Source organism: Pristiophorus japonicus, chromosome 22, assembly GCF_044704955.1.
Source record: "Pristiophorus japonicus isolate sPriJap1 chromosome 22, sPriJap1.hap1, whole genome shotgun sequence".
Classification (NCBI taxonomy): Eukaryota; Metazoa; Chordata; class Chondrichthyes; family Pristiophoridae; genus Pristiophorus; species Pristiophorus japonicus.
In genome coordinates this window covers 43,171,727-43,191,139 of record NC_091998.1, presented here as the reverse complement: position 1 = coordinate 43,191,139, position 19,413 = coordinate 43,171,727, and the positions used below count along the sequence as shown (strand labels likewise).

The 19,413-nt window shown below is 49.2% G+C and overlaps 1 protein-coding gene and 1 long non-coding RNA gene across 54 annotated transcripts in view; one reads left to right on the top strand and one right to left on the bottom strand.

The window, feature by feature from the left end:
* Nucleotides 1-19,413, top strand: part of LOC139234976 (calcium/calmodulin-dependent protein kinase type II subunit beta) — a 315,635-nt gene that overhangs the window by 113,640 nt on the left and 182,582 nt on the right. For all 47 annotated transcript variants that reach the window (XM_070865995.1, XM_070865986.1, XM_070865984.1 and 44 more), the window contains exon 3: nt 15,784-15,843. In XM_070865995.1, coding sequence (XP_070722096.1) covers nt 15,784-15,843 — 60 coding nt within the window. The remainder of the gene's footprint in view (nt 1-15,783; nt 15,844-19,413) is intronic.
* Nucleotides 11,461-19,413, bottom strand: part of LOC139234980 (uncharacterized) — a 198,163-nt gene continuing 190,210 nt past the window's right edge. For all 7 annotated transcript variants that reach the window (XR_011588385.1, XR_011588382.1, XR_011588386.1 and 4 more), the window contains one exon: nt 11,461-12,287. This is a non-coding gene — a long non-coding RNA (uncharacterized lncRNA). The remainder of the gene's footprint in view (nt 12,288-19,413) is intronic.

Here is a 19,413-nt window from a genome sequence, read left to right as displayed (position 1 = left end):
AAAGAGCCACATAAACCATGGGGTCCCCAGGTTCCCTCTCCGGCCTGGGCATAATGAGCAGCCCCCCCAGCCAGGGAGTGGTCCCAAGGAAATCCAACCCCCCCACTGTCAGGATTGTCAAATGAAGATGATGTGTTTTTGCTTGGCACTGCGACAACTTGCATTTATATAGTGCTGTTATCGCAGTAAAACATCCCAAGGTGCTTCACAGCAGTGCAGTCAGACAAAGGAGATATTGAGACAGCTTGGTCAAAGAGGTCGGGTTTAAGGAGCGTCTTAAAGGAGGGGAGAGAAGTTTAGGGAGGGAATTCCAGAGCTTGGGGTCCAGGCAGCTGAAGGCACGGCCGCCAATGGTTGGGCGATGGACGTGGAGGATGGATAGGGGACCAGAGTTGGAGCAGTGCAGTTCTTGCCGGGCTGGAGGAGGTTGCAAAGATATGGAGGAATCTGAATCTGAGGATGAGAAATTTTAAATAGAGGTTTTTCAGCTTGAAGTATTTTTTTTCTAAATCCGTTTGGAGGAAAAGATAATAAGAACATAAGAACACAAGAAATAAGATCAGGAGTAGGCCATACAGCCCCTCGAGCCTGCTCCACCATTCAATACGATCGTGGCTGATCTGATCATGGACTCGGGTCCACTTCCCCGCCCGCTCCCCATAACCCCTTATCCCCTTATCAGTTAAGAAACTGTCTATTGCTGTCTTAAATTTATTCATTGTCCCAGCTTCCACAGCTCTCTGAGGCAGTGAATTCCACAGATCCACAACCCTCCGAGAGCCTTACTTGAACATATTTCAAACCTTTGGAAGGATGGGAGAGGGGGAAACAAGGAACGGAGTAAGGAATTTGGCCGAGGCACTTTTCAAATTGCAGTTTGCACAAAGAGGTTTGTTATAAAGGGTCGTGGGTCGAGGAAGAAGCAAAGCTGAGCAATGGGCCTGAACAGGCGATGCCCCCCTCCCGAAGATGTGCCCACCCTCCGACGATGCCCCCCTCCTGACAATGCCCGCGGCCTCAGGATGAATCACGATTGGCGAGTCAGAGGCGTTGCTTCACCCATCAGGCTTTCTTCTCAACATCAATGCTGGTGATGATCAAAGGATCGTGTAATGATTGGACTTCATTAAAAAGAGGTGCAGAGAGTTGGCAGGCCCGGCCCGGTGCTGTCTGGGACAGAGTCGTGTTTTCAGTACCCTCCCTGGAGAGTCTTCGGGTGTTGCAAATGATTTGATACAGTGCTGTTGGCAAACCGTGTAATCAGTCTGTAAAGGTTAATGAAATTCCGGCTGGTTGTTCATTATGGTGAAGCTCTCGGGAGTTGATGACATGGTGTCTGGTCACGCAGAGGGAGCGTTGTGCCACAGACACAGATTTACAAGTACGCTGTGCCCACTTTATTTGCCCAATCGGAACGGTTGTCCTGGCACTCTGGGCACCAGTCCTCGGCCGACATTACGTGCCCGTGTCCACCCGTTCCACTCGCTTATTGGCCGCACAGGGCCAAGGGCTGCCCCCACTCCTCACTCTGATACAGGGTGCGATGGAGGCCCCAGGGCCTCGGGCTCTGCCCCGTCCATGCCAACCTGACCAGCAGTGCTCCTCCCAATCCCACGTTAAGCAATGCTGGGGCGCGCCCTTCCCCCCCCCCGCGTTCCATGGCCCCCCCCCACGTTCCATGGCCCCCCCCCCCACGTTCCATGGCCCCCCCCCCGCGTTCCATGGCCCCCCCCCCCGCGTTCCATGGCCCCCCCCCCACGTTCCATGGCCCCCCCCCCACGTTCCATGGCCTCCCCCCTCCGCGTTCAATGGCCTCCCCCCCGCGTTCCATGGCCTCCCCCCCGCGTTCCATGGCCTCCCCCCCGCGTTCCATGGCCTCCCCCCCGCGTTCCATGGCCCCCCCCCCCCGCGTTCCATGGCCCCCCCCGTGTTCCATGGCCCCCCCCGTGTTCCATGGCCCCCCCCGCGTTCCATGCCCCACCCCCCGCGTTCCATGGCCCCCCCCCGTGTTCCATGGCCCCCCCCGTGTTCCATGGCCCCCCCCGTGTTCCATGGCCCCCCCCGTGTTCCATGGCCCCCCCCCCGCGTTCCATGCCCCACCCCCCGCGTTCCATGGCCCCCCCCCCCCGTGTTCCATGGCCCCCCCCGTGTTCCATGGCCCCCCCCCCGCGTTCCATGCCCCACCCCCCGCGTTCCATGGCCCCCACCCCGCGTTCCATGGCGCCCCCCCCCGCGTTCCATGGCACCCCCTCGCTCCAAGGCCTCCCTTTCCCCCCCCCCCCCCACTCCAAGTCCCCCCGCCCCCTTGCTCCGTGCCCCACCCCCCAGGCCGATCACCAACACTTACTCACACACCTGAGGGCCCGATCTTCAATTGCGCAGCTCGCCGACCCCAGGTCACCTCAAGGCCTGACCAATCAGACGCAGGGATCGTGTCCTTCGAACCGACTCCATGCGCTCCAAAATGGCGCCTCTGCCATTTCTGGCCCCAGGTGTTTTGTTGGCAGATGCTGGCGTGACGTTTGACCATTGTCTCCTCTGCGATCTCGCTCCCTCCCCCACTTCCCCTGATGTTTCTGCACCGTGACTCACAGGAAGTATAAAAATAGTTCTGACTAATACTTTCTGGAGGAAACCGACAGTAAAATGTAAAAGTTAGAAGATCACCAGCTGAATCCCTTCATCCTTTGAGTCACTGGTTCAGGCTCTTGGGCCTGTGGATGACTCAGTTATGAACATCAACGCTGCCTCTCTCCCGTGTCATTATTATTTCCCCATCGGCGCGAGTCATTGCCATGCCGAATCCAAGTTGTCCCTCGTTGGGGCAGTGAATCAGCACGTACCCCAGGAGGCTGATTCAGTGGTGCTCACCCGCATTCGCTCATTCTCCCTCATCACCATAGGCAGTCCCTCGGAGTCGAGGATGACTTGCTCCCACACTGAAATGAGTTCTAAGGTGACTGCTGAGTCCAATACGCGACTTACAGTCTCTGTCACAGGTGGGGCAGACGGTGGTTGGAGGGACGGGTGGGTGGGGGGCTCCTTCCGCTGTTTGCGCTTGGCTTCCGCGTGCTCCCGGCGAAGAGACTCGAGGTGTTCGGCGCCTTCCCGGATGCTTCTCCTCCACTTAGGGCGGTCTTGGGCCAGGGACTCCCAGGTGTCGGTGGGGATGTCGCACTTTATCAAGGAGGCTTTGAGGGTGTCCTTGAAGCGTTTCCTCTGCCCACCTGGGGCTCGCTTGCCGTGTCGGAGCTCTGAGTAGAGCGCTTACTTTGCTTTGGGAGTCTTGTGTCGGGCATGTGGACGATGTGGCCCATCCATCCTAGCTGATCGAGCGTGGTCAATGCTTCGATGCCGGGGCAAATTGAAAGGACGCACTATTGTAATGTTAATGATAGGCTTGGAAATTGCTGCCTGGTTAATGTGTTACAAAATTGTATTTATACAGCGCCTCATCACAACAGCAACTTGCATTTATATAGCACCTTTAACATAGTAAACTGTCCCAAGGTGCTTCATGGGAGCGTTATCAACAAATTTGACACCAAGCTACATAAGGAGATACTGGATCAGATAACCAAAAGCTGGGTCAAAGAGGTAGGTTTTAAAGAACATCTTAAAGGAGGAGAGAGAGAGGGGGAGATTTACAGGAATTCCAAAGCTTAGGATCTAGACAGCTGAAGACACGGCCACCAATGGTGGAGCGATTAAAATTGGGGATGCACAAGAGGCCAGAATTGGAGGCACGCAGAGATCTGAGGGTTGTGGGGCTAGAGGAGATTACAGAGATAGGGAGGGGGTTGAGACCACGGAGGGATTTGAAAACCAGGATGAGAGTTTTAAATCGAGGCGTTGCCGGACCGGGAGCCAATGTAGGTCAGCGAGCACCGGCGGTGATGGGTGAGCGGGACTTGGTGGGTGTTAGGACACTGGAGCATTTCAGGAACATGTCAAACGATGATTTTTAAACACGCTGATTTATGTAGTGAAATGTGACGGCCATTTTGTGCGGTGGTGGTGATCGCTCGCTTCCGTTAACCCTTGGCGCACTTGCCTCACCGGCGCTGTCGTGAGCTCGCGCTCCTTTCCGAGCTGCTGCCTCCTGTGCTGGGCTTCGGGGTGGCACACGGTTGCCGCTGGCACAAGTTCCAGCCAGCACGGTTCCATACTGTTGCTGGAGGGGCATCTCCTCCCGATGGCCAGTCAAACAGCGGGCATTCCTTGGGATCTCGGAGTTACATTCTCGTAGTTGCTTGTAAAAGAATTGAAGCCAGATATTGAGTTGAGGCCCCAAATCCTGGATAGTAGCAGTCGGACCATTGGTGAGTGGTGTGCCCCCCCCCCCACCCCCCCGGTGCTTTAGTCCGTCAACAGAATGTACTGGGGTTTGAGGCTTGGCGCTCTGGTCCATAGAACCTCCTTGCTGTAGTTGTGCTTCTCTCATTCTGCCCTCTTGAGCATCCCTGATTATAATCGCTCAACCATTGGTGGCCGTGCCTTCTGTTGCCTCGGCCCCAAGCTCTGGAACTCCCTCCCTAAACCTCTCCACCTCTCTTTCCTCCTTCAAGACGCTCCTTAAAACCTACCTCATTGACCAAGCTTTTGGTCACCTGCCCTAATTTCTCCTTTTGTGGCTCGGTGTCAAATATTTTAAATCTCACAATACTCCTGTGAAGCGCCTTGGGACGTTTCACTACGGTAAAGGCGCTATATAAATACATGTTGTTGTGTATTCTATTTTCCACTAAGCGATTGTATAAGCTTGCGTATTTGCACACTGTACTTTCGGATGAGACATTAAACCGAGGCCTCGTCTGCTCTCTCAGATGGATGTAAAAGATCCCGCGGCACTATTTTGAAGAAGAGCAGGGGAGTTCTCCCTGGTTTCCTGGCTAATATTTATCCCTCAATCAACATCAGTAAAAACAGATTAACTGGTCATTATCACATTGCTGTTTGTGGGAGCTTGCTGTGCGCAAATTGGCTGCTGTGTTTCCCACATTACAACAGTGACTACACTCCAAAAGTACTTCATTGGCTGTAAAGCCCTTTGGGACGTCCTGAGGTCATAAAAGGCGCTATATAAATGCAAGTTCTTGTTTAGCCTTGCTCTCCTCCTTTAAGACGCTGCTTAAAAACGACTATCTTATGTGGCTCAGTGTCTTACTTTGTTTGATAATGCTCCTCTAAAGCACCTCGGGAAGGTTTACTACATTAGGGAGTACGGTAACATAGTGGTTATGTTACGGGACTAGTAATCCAGAGGTCTGGACTAATGATCCAGAGAAGTGAGTTCAAATGCTGCCACGGCAGCTGGGGAATTTAAATTCAGTTAATCAAATAAAATTTGGAATTTAAAAAGCTAGTATCAGTAATGGTGATCATGAAACGACCAGGTTGTCGACAAAAAAATCCAATTGATTCACTGATTATCCTTTAGGGAAGCAAATCTGCCGCCCTTACCCGGTCTGGCCTATCTGTGACTCCAGACCCACAACAATGTAGTTGACTTTTAACTGCCCCCTGAAATGGCCCAGCGAGCTGTTGTACCAAAACCGCTCTGACAAAGTTAGCATTGAGGGAGTACCTTCACCACACGGACTGTAGCGGTTCAAGAAGGCAGCTCACCACCACCTCCTCAAGGGCGATTGGGGATGGGCAATAAATGCTGGCTTTGCCAGCGACGCCCACATCCCGTGAACAAATTTTTAAAAAAAATTAAAAGTGCTATATAAGTGCACATAGTTGGCATTGCTTGATGCCAAACCCAGTGGGGACTGCCTGAACTGGAGCCAATGTGGGTTTCCAGTGCCGACTCTCGTTACAGAGGAAAAAATTGACACAAAGATTCGAGCCAAAGGCGACCAGGACTACGGTCGATTGCACCGTGTGAACACATCGGTACGCAACACAGCAAATTAATTACATTAGCCATCCCGGATTATTCCGTAAGACCGCGTTCAAGCGTCCGATTAAACTGTGATGGTGAGGTGGTTACCACCAGGCAGCGTTTAGTGTCTGTGCTTCTGCACTGTTCCTCTTAACTGAACGGCATCAGATCTTGTCTGTGGCTGCAGGATAACTCTCGAGATCTCTGACTAGTGATTCAAGGACAGTTTAGATTTCCGTTGGCAATTGTCGACAATTGACGTTATTTTAAAGACGAGGCAAATCGCAGAGGAAACGGCAGCTTCCCGTGCCTCAACCACAACTTGTATTTATATAGCGCCTTTAACGTAGTGCAACGTCCCAAGGCGCTTCACAGGAGTGTTATAAAACCAAAAGAGTTGGACTCTGAGCCGCATAAGGAGAAATTAGGGGACGTGACCAAAAGCTTGGTCAAACAGGTATGTTTCAAGGAGTGTCTTGAAGGAGGAAAGAGAGGTGGAGAGGTTTAGGCAGGGATGGCTTACATCCTAGGGTCTTAAAAGAAGTGGCTGCAGGGATAGTGGATGCATTGGTTGTAATCTACCAAAATTTCTTGGATTCTGGGGCGGTCCCAGCGGATTGGAAAACCGCAAATGTAACGCCCCTATTTTTTTTTTAAAAGGAGGCAGACAAAATGCAGGAAACGATAGACCAATTAGCCTAACCTCTGTCATTGGGAGCCCATTATTAAGGAACTAGTAGCAGGATATTTCGGAAAAGCATAATTCAATCAAGCAGAGACAGCATGAAAGGGAAATCATGTTTGACAAATTTGCTGGAGTTCTTTGAGGATGTAACGAACAGGGTGGATAAGGGGGAACCAGTGGATGTAGTGTATTTGGATTTCCAGAAGGCATCCAGAAAGGTGCCACATAAAAGGTTACTGCACAAGATAAAAGTTCACGGGGTTGGGGGTAATCTATTAGGATGGATAGAGGATTGACTAACTAACAAAAAACAGAGTTGGGATAAATGGGTCATTTTCCGGTTGGCAAACAGTAACTAGTGGGGTGTCACAGAGATCAGTGCTGGGGCCTCAACTATTTACAATCTATATTAATGACTTGGATGAAGGGACCGAGTGTAATGTAGCCAAGTTTGCTGATGATGCAAAGATGGGTGGGAAAGCAAATTGTGAGGAGAACACAACAAATCTGCAAAGGGATTTAGACAGGCTCAGTGAGTGGGCAAAAATTTGGCAGACGGAGTATAATGTGGGAAAATGTGAGGTTATCCACTTTGGCAGAAAAAATAGAAAAGCAAATTATAATTTAAATGGAGAAAAATTGCAAAGTGCTGCAATACAGAGGGACCTGGGTGTCCTTGTGTATGAAACACAAAAGGTTAGTATACAGCAAGTAATCAGGAAGACAAATGGAATGTTGACCTTTATTGCAAGGGGGATAGAGTATAAAAGCCTACTCATGCTCCTATTTCTTATGTAATTCTAGAGCTTGGAGCCCAGGCAACAGAAGGCACGGGCACCAATGGGTGAATGATGATAATCAGGGATGCTCAAGAGGGCAGAATTAGAGGAACACAGATATGTTGCGGTGGTGGGGGGGGGGGGGGGGGGAAGTGGTGGTTGTGGGGCTGGAGGAGATAGGAAGGGGCGAGACCATGGAGGGATTTGAAAACAAGGATGGGGAATTTTGAAATCGAGGCGTTGCTTAACCGGGAGCCAATGTAGGTCAGCAAGCACAGTGGGTGATGGGGGTGCGGGACTATGTGCGAATGCACTGCTTGGTGCGGTAATGAACCCCACAAAATACATGTTCCATTCCTGCCCTGTGCAAAATCGGTTGCGTCCAGCCGGGACGGTGATGGGGGCCCAGTGCAGTTGGTCTCGGTATCTGGGGGGGGCGGGGAGGGGGCGCTTTAGGGGGAGCGAATCTAGTTTCTATTCTTGATCACTGACCGATGACTTTGGCGTGCGGATAGTGGGCGAGGGCAGGATTGGTCTTCGTACGTGTGACCGACCCACGCTCGGCTCACGCACGACATATGAGCAGTGGTTGCCTGCTGCAGCAGCGCTCGTCCAACATTTGTGGGCAACAGTCCTGATGAGTTACACATTTTGGTCCAACTGCTGTGGGATTCTTACACAGTGGAGGTTAGCACCTTTTTTTTTATTTGTGCATTTTTATGTGAATTTGACCAGTCCGTTAGTCGTCAAGGGAAATTAGTAGAACAGTACTCGCCTGCCGATTCCCATCTACAATTCACCCAGCTCTCCCAGCTCCTCGCCATCAGATTATGAATCAAAATGGGAATCTCGTCGTTCCATTTCGGCCCTTCTCAACACCAGGAAATTGGGAGGTTTGAACTTGTGGCGTTTCGTGGGACAGTTGGTGAGCTGGAGGAGGGAGACCGAGACCATCTCCACCCCTTCCCCATCCACTGCCATCCCTTCCGCGAATGGAACTGAACACTCTGCAGTCATCAGCGAACATCCTCACTTCTGATCTTGTGATGGAGGGAAGGCCATTGATGAGGCAGCTGAAAATGGTTGAGGTCTAGGACACTGCCCTGAGGAACTCCTCCAGCGATGTCCTGGGGCTGAGATGATTGGCCTTCAACAGCCACCCTCTCTTGCGCTCTCGCCTTCTCTCTCTCTCGCCTTCTCTCTCTCGCGCTCCCTCTCACCTCTCACTCTCTCTTGCCTTCTCTCTCTCTCTCTCTCTCTCTTGCTATTGAGGGAGTGCAGCGAAGGTTCACTGGACTGATTCCAGGGATGGCTGGGCTGTCATATGAGGAGAGACTGGATCAACTGGGCCTTTATTCACTGGAGTTTATAAGGATGAGAGGGGATCTCATAGAAACGTAAAAGATTCTGACGGGACTGGACAGGATAGATGCGGGAAGAATGTTCCCGATGTTGGGGAAGTCCAGAACCAGGGGACATAGTCTTCGGATAAGGGGTAGGCCATTTAGGACTGAGATGAGGAGAAACTTCTTCACTCAGAGAGTTGTTAACCTGTGGAATTCCCTGCCGCAGAGAGTTGTTGATGCCAGCTCACTGGATATATTCAAGAGGGAGTTAGATATGGCCCTTACGGTTAAGGGGATCAAGGGGTATGGAGAGAAAGCAGGAAAGGAGTACTGAAGGAATGATCAGCCATGATCTTATTGAATGGTGGTGCAGGCTCGAAGGGCCGAATGGCCTACTCCTGCACCCAATTTCTATGTTTCTATGTTTGTGTGAGGTATGACTCCAGCCAGTGGAGAGTTCTCCCCCGATTCACATTGACTTTACTTTTACTCTGGCTCCTTGAAGCCACACTCTGTCAAATTCTGCGTTGAGGGCAGTCACTCTCACCTTGAACTCTACAAAGTGTTTGCGATCATTTGTTCCCTTGTCTTGTTGCTACGAGAACGCTGCCAGTCTGGAAGTCAAGGACATGTTCTAAAGAGGATTCTGAGCTATTCAATAATTCATATTCTTTTTGTTTGTCATATTTGGTTAGTCCCACAAAGAGCCAAGTTGATCTTTCAAACAGCAGCCTTGCAGCAACCAGCACACCCCAGAGAAATAAAATTTGATTACATGTTTATTCGAAAAAGAGTAATGGAAAGTAAAGGGATTAAGATCAAGTGTGCATGACATCACCCACATCTCGCTTTGAAATTTCATTACGTGCTATTCTTGTCCTGTAAGATAGAAAAGTGCATTAACTTTCAGCAAAGTTTAAATTATAAAATCTGCAGCAATATTTTCACTCGGCGATGGGAACTGGATGATGGATTTGATTTTGAATTTGGTCCTTTCACTTTTTTTTGTTCGTTCATGGGATGTGGGCATCGCTGGGAAGGCCTGCATTTATTCCCCGTCCCTAATTGCCCTCGCTAGACCATTTCAGAGGCCAGTTTAGAGTCCAGCCCATTCTCTTGTATGCTGTGCAGTGACTGCTCCTGGCAAGTGTGCATGAATGGATTCCAGGCGAGAACATGGTTGGGATTAACTCTGCACCTCAACCTTATGGTTAAATAGCCTACCAGTACTCGCTGCCGAGGGCCGCACTTGAAGTATGAGCACGAGAGTTGAGTACTGATGGCCTGGTGATCCAGCCCGCAGTATGAAAAGGCAGCACGGGCCCAGCCCACACTGCGATATGTGCGTGTACTAGGTTCGTGCAGCAGAGCAGGTCCCCAGTGGTCCTGGTTAACCCTTGCCACTGGATAAATGCCTAGCTCTGTCAAGCCCGTGTGGTGGCTGATGTGCAACAGTCACCACACGTTAAAAAAATCCACGCACAGGCATCTTCCACCCCTGGAGTTCAGGACTGGAATATCGGGTCCTTCATTGAAACATCTGTGAACTCATCCCTTTTTGATGTGGAAGCAAGTCATCCTCATTCGAGGGTCTGCCATGACGATGGTGATGATGAATCAGAAATTCCAGAGGAGTACTTTTAGAAAAAAATGCATTTATATCATATCTTTCACAACCTCATGAGCGCTCCAGTCAATGAAGTACTTTTTTACTTGTACTCACTGTTGTAATGTAGGAAACGCAGCAGCCAATTTGCGCACAGCAAGCTCCTACAGATCGTAGTGAGATAAAAGACCAGATAATTTGTTATGTTGGTTGAGGGATAAATATTAACCCAGGACACCGGAGGAAAACACTACTGCTCTTCTTCGAAATAGTGTCGTAGAATCTTTCACATCCAGCTGAGAGCAGGGGCCTCGGTTTAACGTCTCATCTGAAAGTAGTTCATGGAAACTCTGCCAGGAAGGACGGACCAGTTTCCATGGAATGTACAGCACAGAAACAGACCTAGCCGGTTAATGCCGGTGTTTATGCTCCACCCATCCCTCTAACTCGATCAGCATAACCATCTATTCCTTTCTCCCTCGTGTGTTTATCGAGCCTTCCCCTTAAATGGCGGCTTTGTTTACCTAACGCACTGGGATTTGGAAGTGCGGCCTAGTGACTCATGAACTCTTTGCGCCAAAGTCAACTACGCAAATGCCACTTAGGTAAGCTGGAGTCAAGATCCACTGGCAGAATCTGGCTGCTTTATAAGAACATCAGAACTAGGAGCAGGAGTCGGCCATTTGGACCCTCGATCTGATCTGACCTTGGCCTCAACTCCACTTCCCCGCCTGCTCCCCATAACCCTTGACTCCCTTATCGTTCAAAAATCTGCCTATCTCTGGCTTCTCCAAAAAGAATTGAGCGTACCGGCTGGAATAAGGAAGTCCCTTAGGAATCTGGAACGTAGGACACATCAGGGTATAGTTGTTCTGAGTGCTTGCTTGTTGGGTGACACAGAGAGAGTCCAAACGCACTCCATTCATCAGCAGCCGATCTCTTGTAACCTCGGAACACGCAGTTCACTAAAAAGATGGGCAACTGAGGCAATTTTAGTGCATCTTTTTACAATCCTTCGGGGCTTTTTTTTAAAAAAGAGAATGCAGCGAGGTGATTTGAGAAGATTTGACTTCCGATCATCACGAGCCGCAGTGATGCAGACCCACGGGGCTAAAAAGAAAATCTTGAATATTTAAAGTGGAAAGCATTCGCATTAAAAAAAAAGTTTGCCGCAGAATTGATTTTGTAATGACGCAGGGTTGTTTAACGTTGTGAAATCCTGTGATTAAATTAAGAACTATTTATTCAGAGGCAAGTGTGCTACCCACTGAGACACAGCTGACACTTAATTCAAAGTCAGGAAAATAGAACCAGAGAACATAAATCAAAAATGAAAAGAACATTTTGAGCTGATGAAGAACTTGGGATATCCCAAAGCATTTCACAGCCAGTGAATCACCGTTGAAGTGTTATGTAAATGAACACTTCAGCCAAATTGTGCACAGCAAGGTCCCACAAACAGCAGTGAGATATATGGTCAGTTAACCTGCTTCGCTGGTGTTGGCAAGTTTGTTTGTCAGGTCATTTGAGAGAACTCCTCGTACCTTTTCAAATAGTGCTGTTGGATTTTTTACAACTGGGCAGACGGGGCCTCTGTTTAATGCTTCATCCGAAAGATGGCACCTCCGACAGTGCAGCGCTCCCTCAGTACTGCACTGGAGTGTCAGCCTCCGTTATATGCTCAAGGCTCCCTATCTCTGTAACCTCCTCCAGCTCTGTAATCGCTCTCCATTTCTCTGACGGGGCCTTGCTTTAACATCTGATCCAGAAGATGGCACCTCCGACAGTGCAGTACTCCCTCAATATTGCACCGAAGTGTCAGCCCAGCTTATGTGCACGAGTGCTGGAGCGGGTCTTGAACTCACAACCAAACAAAGGTGATTTGGAACTGTGCACTGATTGTAAACCCAAAGCAGTATTTAGACCGACCCCTCCTTCTCCCATGGAAGACAATGTTGGAAATACTCAGGTCAGGCAACATCTGTAGAGAGAGAAACAGAGTTAATGTTTCAGGTAGGAGACCCATCCTTCTCCCAGTTCCCTTTTCCTTTTACTCCAGACGTCGAGACCCTTTCTTTCAATGCAGTAGTTTGAGGAATCCGTCATTACATGGCTTCTGTTGCACAGAATTTGTTTCAAAGGTCTACGTACTGAAGCATAGCCCTTCTAATGGGAAATCCAATTACAGGGAGCTGCTTTTCCTTTTACACAGCAGCTTGAGAGATCAGCCATCTGAGGAATTGGTGCTACCCAAAGCCTCTGGGTATCGAGCACTGTATATTCTTCATCTCCTGTGCATTTCATGCAGTCCTTGTGCTAGCGGTTGTTTTCACGCCCAAACTCCCAACGTCTCAACAACAGCATGCAATTGTAAAGAGCATAAGAAATAGGAGCAGGTGTCACCATTCGGCCCCTCGAGCCTGCTCCGCCATTCAGTAAGATCACGGCTGATCTTCTACCTCAACTCCACTTTCATGCACTATTCCCATATCCCTTGATTCCCTTAATATCCAAAAATCTATCGATCTTAGCCTTGAATATACTCAAAGACTGAGCTTCTACGAACTTCTTGGGTAGAGCATTCCAAAGATTCACCCCATTCTGAGTGAAGAAATTCCTCCTCATCTCAGTCCTAAATGGCCGACCCCTTATTCTGAGACCGTGACCCCTGGTCCTAGACTCCCCAGCCCGGGAAAACATCCTCCCAGCATCTACCCTGTCAAGCCCAGTTTTGACCTGAAATGTTAACAATAATTCATTGGCTGTGGAAGGGCTTTATGGCATCCCAGAGGCCGTGCCGCATGAATGCAAGTTCTCTCTGTTCCGTCCGACATGTTACGGGGTTGGTTTGTTGCCCCACGGTGCAGCCAACCCAAGGCTCGCTCCTGTCACCTGTGTGCTACGTGGTTCCAGCCTCCCTGGCGAGGGGTTTGCCACTGACCTGTGGGGGTACCACACACACCAGAGGGATTCACACTCCCTTCCTCCACTTCACCCGCTCCGTACCACAAGTCCTTCTGATCCTAATTACTTCCGAATAAGGGGCCGCCCATTTAAAACGGAAATGAGGAGGAATTTCTTCTCTGAGGGTCGTGAACCTTTGGAATTCTTTGGCAGAGACCTGTGGAGGTTGGGTCATTGAATGTATTCTGTTATTATATGCAGACTATAGATATACTCTCTGTGTAGTCACTGTATAGTTGTATAGGATGGAGACTTGTAACCTGAAGTGCTATCAATAAGGTTTACGCTGTGTATATACTCTGCTGGCACCACTAGAGGGTGCATCTGGTGGAGACCGGGGTTTCCTGCCTCTGTGGCAGACGCTGTCCACCAGAGGGCACTGCGGTGGGAGACCTGATGGTCACCTGCATAGGTGTGCAGGGCCCAGTATAAAAGGCTGCCCGCCGTGCTTGTGCCTCACTCTGGAGTTACAAATAAAGGACCAAGGTCACTACAGTTTGAGTACAACACATTGCCCCGTGGAGTCATTCATAAGTGCGTTACAGACATAACATATTCAAGGTGGAGATAGACAGATTTTTGAACGATAAGGGAGTGAAGGGTTATGGGGAGCGGGCGGGAAAGTGGAGTTGAGGCCAGGATCACATCAGCCGTGATCTTATTGAATGGCGGAGCAGGCTCGAGGGGCCGTATGGCCTACTCCTGCTCCTATTTCTTATGTTCTTACATAATCATCTTCCTCCTCAATCAGAGGCCTCTTTAGTTGAGAGGAGATTTTTATTTTTCATCAGTCAAAGGGGCTCTTTTTAAAAATGTCATTGTTTTGGATTGTAAAGAGAAGGGACACTGGACTGAGCAGCATTACTTCATATTGGTAACGTTTGTTACGATGCCAACTTTGCATAAAGCTAGTCTTTGATTGAATTTGTTGGCGCAGTGTGCTACTTTCCTTTGCTGGTGATGTCAGGATTTTTTTTTGATGTGATCCGAACGTATCTGAACAACACTGCCCAACATCACAGGAAGCACTGCGTACAGCTAACTATAATTTTTCGGGATGGGGTTGCTGCCGCTGTTCCTGGCCGTCGCCTCGCTGGCTGGGAAGGTGCAGACAACCCCGTGAGCTCCCAAGCTGCAACAGCGCGATGTAGCCCGAAAGCGTTACTCGGAAATGTAAGATGGCCACCTCATTCTAGTGCCATTGAGGTCAGCCAGCTCTACAGGTGCACCTCGGACCCCGTGGAGGGGCGTCCCTGTTTAATGCACCGTGTGGCAACCCCACTGGGGGAGGCTGTTAGTACCGCTGTCTGGAGAACACAGCATTCTTCAAACTCGCTCACTCACGAAGACACGCACACATGAATACACAGACACACACAAATGAATATACACACACACATGAATATACGCACACACACACACACATGAATATACGCACACAAACACACATGAATATACACACACACACACACACACATATACACACACACATGAATATACACACACACATGAACAAACGCATACGAACTCGACCACGCACACATGAAATGCACAGCAGTTTCAAAGTCCTGGGTCGAGCGGATTGCTCGGTAACTTTGCAATGGGTTTGCTCCATCAGAACTCTGACCTGGTTCCAGCGTAAGATCGCAGCCTGGAGAGTTAACCCGCCTCTTCGTGGCCGATGACTAACGTATTTTATCTTTTTGTTTGATATATTTATATTCGCAGTTTTTCCTTTTTAGTTCTGCTGCTTCACCCCGTTATCTCGAACGCCTCAATTTTAATATTCTCATTCGTGTTTTCAAATCCCTCCATGGCCTCGCTCCTCCCTATCTCTGTAACCTCCTCCAGATCTACAACTCTCCAAAATTCTGCGCTCCTCTAATTCTGCCCTCCTGAGTATCCCTGATTATAATCGTTCCACCACTGGTGGCCGTGCCTTCAGCTGCCCAGGCCCTAAACTCTGGAATTCCTTCCCTAAACCTCTCCGCCTCTCTTTCCTCCTTCAAGATGCTCCTTAAAACCTACCTTTTTGACCAAGCATCCTCCGTGTATGGCTCAGTGTCAAATTTGGTCTTATAACACTCCTGTGAAGCGCCTTGGGATGTTTTACCATGTTATAGGCGCTATATAAATACAAGTTGCTGTTGGTGGGGGAATCCACAAGGGAGCATAATCTTAAGAGTAGAGCTTGGCTTTTTAGCAGTGAAAATGTGATATAAATGTGAGTTATTTGAGCAGGTTAAATAATTCGGTCTGTTTTCTCAAACGGTTCTCGCACCGTAGAAATAGAACCAATTTGGGGTCAGGTGTCGTCTGGGGGAGGGTTTGAGAAAAGCAAGGAGCCTGCTGTGCTGCTGGTCCCCATTGATTGATTTGTCCCCATTGATTGATTTGTCCCCATTGATTGATTGATTTGTCCCCGTTGATTGATTTGACACCATTGATTGATTGATTTGTCCCCATTGATTGATTTGTCCCCGTTGATTGATTTGTCCCCTTTCTCGTTGCAGATCACCAGAAGCTGGAGAGAGAAGCTCGAATCTGCCGGCTGCTGAAGCACTCCAATATCGGTGAGTACCGAGCTGGAGGCTCGCCATCCCATCCCATCCCATCCCATCCCATCCCATCCCATCCCATCGCACCCAAATGGTCCATAAACCGACGAGAGAGTCTGCAGCTGCAACTCGGGCAGGTGGCGCCATACACTCATTTTTGCTAGATTCTCGTTGGGAAAACCTTCGTTGAAGCAACAAGGGGCGAAACGCAAAAATACACGAAACACACAAAGTTAGCGTGCAGGTACAGCAAGTAATCAGGAAAGCAAATGGAATGTTGGCCTTTATTGCAAGGGGGAATGCAGTATAAAAGTAGGGAAGTTCTGCTACAACTGTACAGGGTATTGGTGAGACCACACCTGGAGTACTGTGTACAGTCTTGGTCTTCGTATTTAAGGAGGGATATACTTCCATTGGAGGCTGTTCAGAGAAGGTTCACGAGGTTGATTCCTGAGATGAAAGGGTTGTCTTATGGTTGAGAAGGTTGGGCCTATACTTATTGGCCTGTGCAGCCTTCGGCCGACTGAGGAAAAGAGTGTTTGAAGACCAGGCCCTCAAATCTACCACCAAGCTCATGGTCTACAAGGCTGTAGTACTACCCGCCCTCCTGTATGGATCTGAGGCATGGGCGATGTATAGAAGGCACCTCAAGTCCTGGAGATATATGATGTCTCCGCAAGATCCTGCAAATCCTCTGGGAGGACAGGCACACCAACATCAGTGTCCTCGACCAGGCTAACAGCCTCAATATTGAAGCACTGACCACACTCGATCAGCTTCACTGGGCAGGCCACATAGTTCGCATGCCAGATATGAGACTCCCTAAGCAAATGTTTTATGCTGAGTTCCTTCGTGGGAAATGAGCCAAAGGAGGAAAGCCTCCCTGGTAAAATGCGACATCACCACTGACACCTGGGAGACCCTGGCCGAAGACCGTCCGAGGTGGAGAAAGTGCATCCGGGAGGGCGTTGAGCTCTTCGAGTCTCAACGCAAAGAGTGTGAGGAGGCCAAGTGCAGGCAGCGGAAGGAGCACGCGGCAAACCAGCCCCACTGACCCCTTCCCTCGACAAATATCTGTCCCACCTGTAACAGGGTCTGTGGCTCTCGTATCGGACTGTTCAGCCATCAAAGAACTCACTTTGAGTGGAAGCATCTCTTCCTCGATTCTGAGGGACTGCCTACGAATGAATATACTGATTGGAGTTTAGAAGAATCAGAGGTGTTCTTATTGAAATGTATAAGATTTTGAACTGGCTTGGCAGGGTAGATACAGAGACGATGTTTCCCCTCGTGAGGGAATCTAGAACTAGGGGGCATAGTTTCAGAATAAGGGGTCACCCATTTAAAACTGAAATGAGGAGGAATTTTCTTCTCTGAGGATCGTGAATCTTTGGAATTTTCTACCCCAGTGGAGGCTGGGTTATTGAATATATTCAAGGTGGAGATAGACAGATTTCTGAACGATAGGGGAGTCGAGGGTTATGGGGAGCGGGCGGGGAAGTGGAGTTGAGGCCAAGATCAGATCGGCCAGGACCTTATTGAATGGCGGAGCAGGCTTGAGGGGCCGAATGGCCGACTCCTGCTCCTAATCCTTATGTTATGTAAAACGAAGAGGAAGAGATCTGCTGAGAAGCACCTAGATCTGAAACAGCGTGTGAGTGAGCTGTGAGTCTTCCTGCCCTCTGCAAAATGCGCCTCTCCGCAGCCTAATGCGAGAGAAGAGCAAAAGTGGCGGATAGGTCCGTTGAAATTCAGGGTTTTCCAACTCGGGATGGAGCTCTTTCTGGAGGTTTGCCCGCGTGACGCCTGCAAATGTTACTGCATCTATCTTATAAAGATCAGGTGCCCTGACCGTGCGTATCTTTGCTCGTGGCTTCGCGGCCGCCCATTTAAAATTGAGATGAGGAGAAATTTCTTCTCTGAGGGTTGTGAATCTGTGGAATTCGCTGCCTCAGAGAGCTGTGGAAGCTGGGACATTGAATAAATTTAAGACAGAAATAGACAGTTTCTTAAACAATAAGGGGATAAGGGGTTTTGGGGAGCCGGCAGGGAAGTGGACCTGAGTCCATGATCGGATCAGCCATGATCATATTGAATGGCGGAGCAGGCTCGAGGGGCCTTATGGCCTACTCCTGTTCCTATTTCTTATGTTCTTATGTTGTGTGAGATGTTCTGTGTACATGTGAAGGAAACACCAGAGCGGGGAGGAATAGTTACTAATGGTAACTCACTAACATTGAACCGTTAACCAATAGGAACGCTGGTAAAACACAGATTCCACTCATAACCGACAGTAATATAATAACTCGGGGCAGGGAAGTGGAGTTGAGGCCAGGACCACATCAGCCATGATCTTATTGAATGGCAGAGCAGACTCGAGGGGCTAAATGGCCTACTCCTGTTCTATTTCTTATGTTCTTATGTAACTCACTGATATTTTCTTGAAGGCATACGGAATACTTGCCTTTATTAACTGAGGCATAGAATACTAGCGCAGGGAGGTTATGCTTGAACTGTATAAAACACTAGTTAGTCCACAGCTGGAGTACTGCGTGTAGTTCTGGTCATCACATTACAGGAAAGATGTGATTGCACCAGAGAGGGTACAGAGGAGATTTACGAGGATGTTGCCAGGACTGTGAGCCTGGGGTTGTTTTCTTTGGAACAGAGGAGGCTGAGGGGAGACATTATTGAGGTGTATAAAATTATGAGGGCCTGGATAGAGTGGATAGGAAGAACCTATTTCCCTTAGCAGAGGGGACTATAACCAGGAGGCACAGTGGAGGTTGAGCAGGGATTTGAGAGGAATCTTTTTCACCCAGAGGGTGGTGGGGGTCTGGAACTCACTGCCTGAAAGAGTGGTAGAGGCAGAAACACTCATCATATTTAAACAGTACTTGGATGTGCACCTGAAGTGCTGTAACCTACAGGGCTACGGACCGAGAGCTGGAAAGTGGGATTAGGCTGGGTAGCTCTTTGTCAGCCAGCACGGACACGATGGGCTGAATGGCCTGCTTCTGTGCCGTAAATTTCTCTGATTCTATGAGAAAAGCAGTAATAGGTGTAACACCCTGATATCCTACCTGAAACCAGTAGTAATTTTATCAGAGGCGGCCCCTCGAACAGGGATGACTTGCTTCCACAAGCCCCAGCTGTTTACATTGTACATTAATGATTTAGATGAGGGGATTAAATGTAGTATCTCCAAATTTGCGGATGACACTAAGTTGGGTGGCAGTGTGAGCTGCGAGGAGGATGCTATGAGGCTGCAGAGTGACTTGGATAGGTTAGGAGAGTGGGCAAATGCATGGCAGATGAAGTATAATGTGAATAAATATGAGGTTATCCACTTTGGTAGTAAAAACAGAGAGACAGACTATTATCTGAATGGTGACAGATTAGGAAAAGGGAGGTGCAACGAGATCTAGGTGTCATGGTACATCAGTCATTGAAGGTTGGCATACAGATACAGCAGGCGGTTAATAAAGCAAATGGCATGTTGACCTTCATAGCGAGGGGACTTGAGTACAGGGGCAGGGAGATGTTACTACAGTTGTACAGAGCCTTGGTGAGGCCACACCTGGA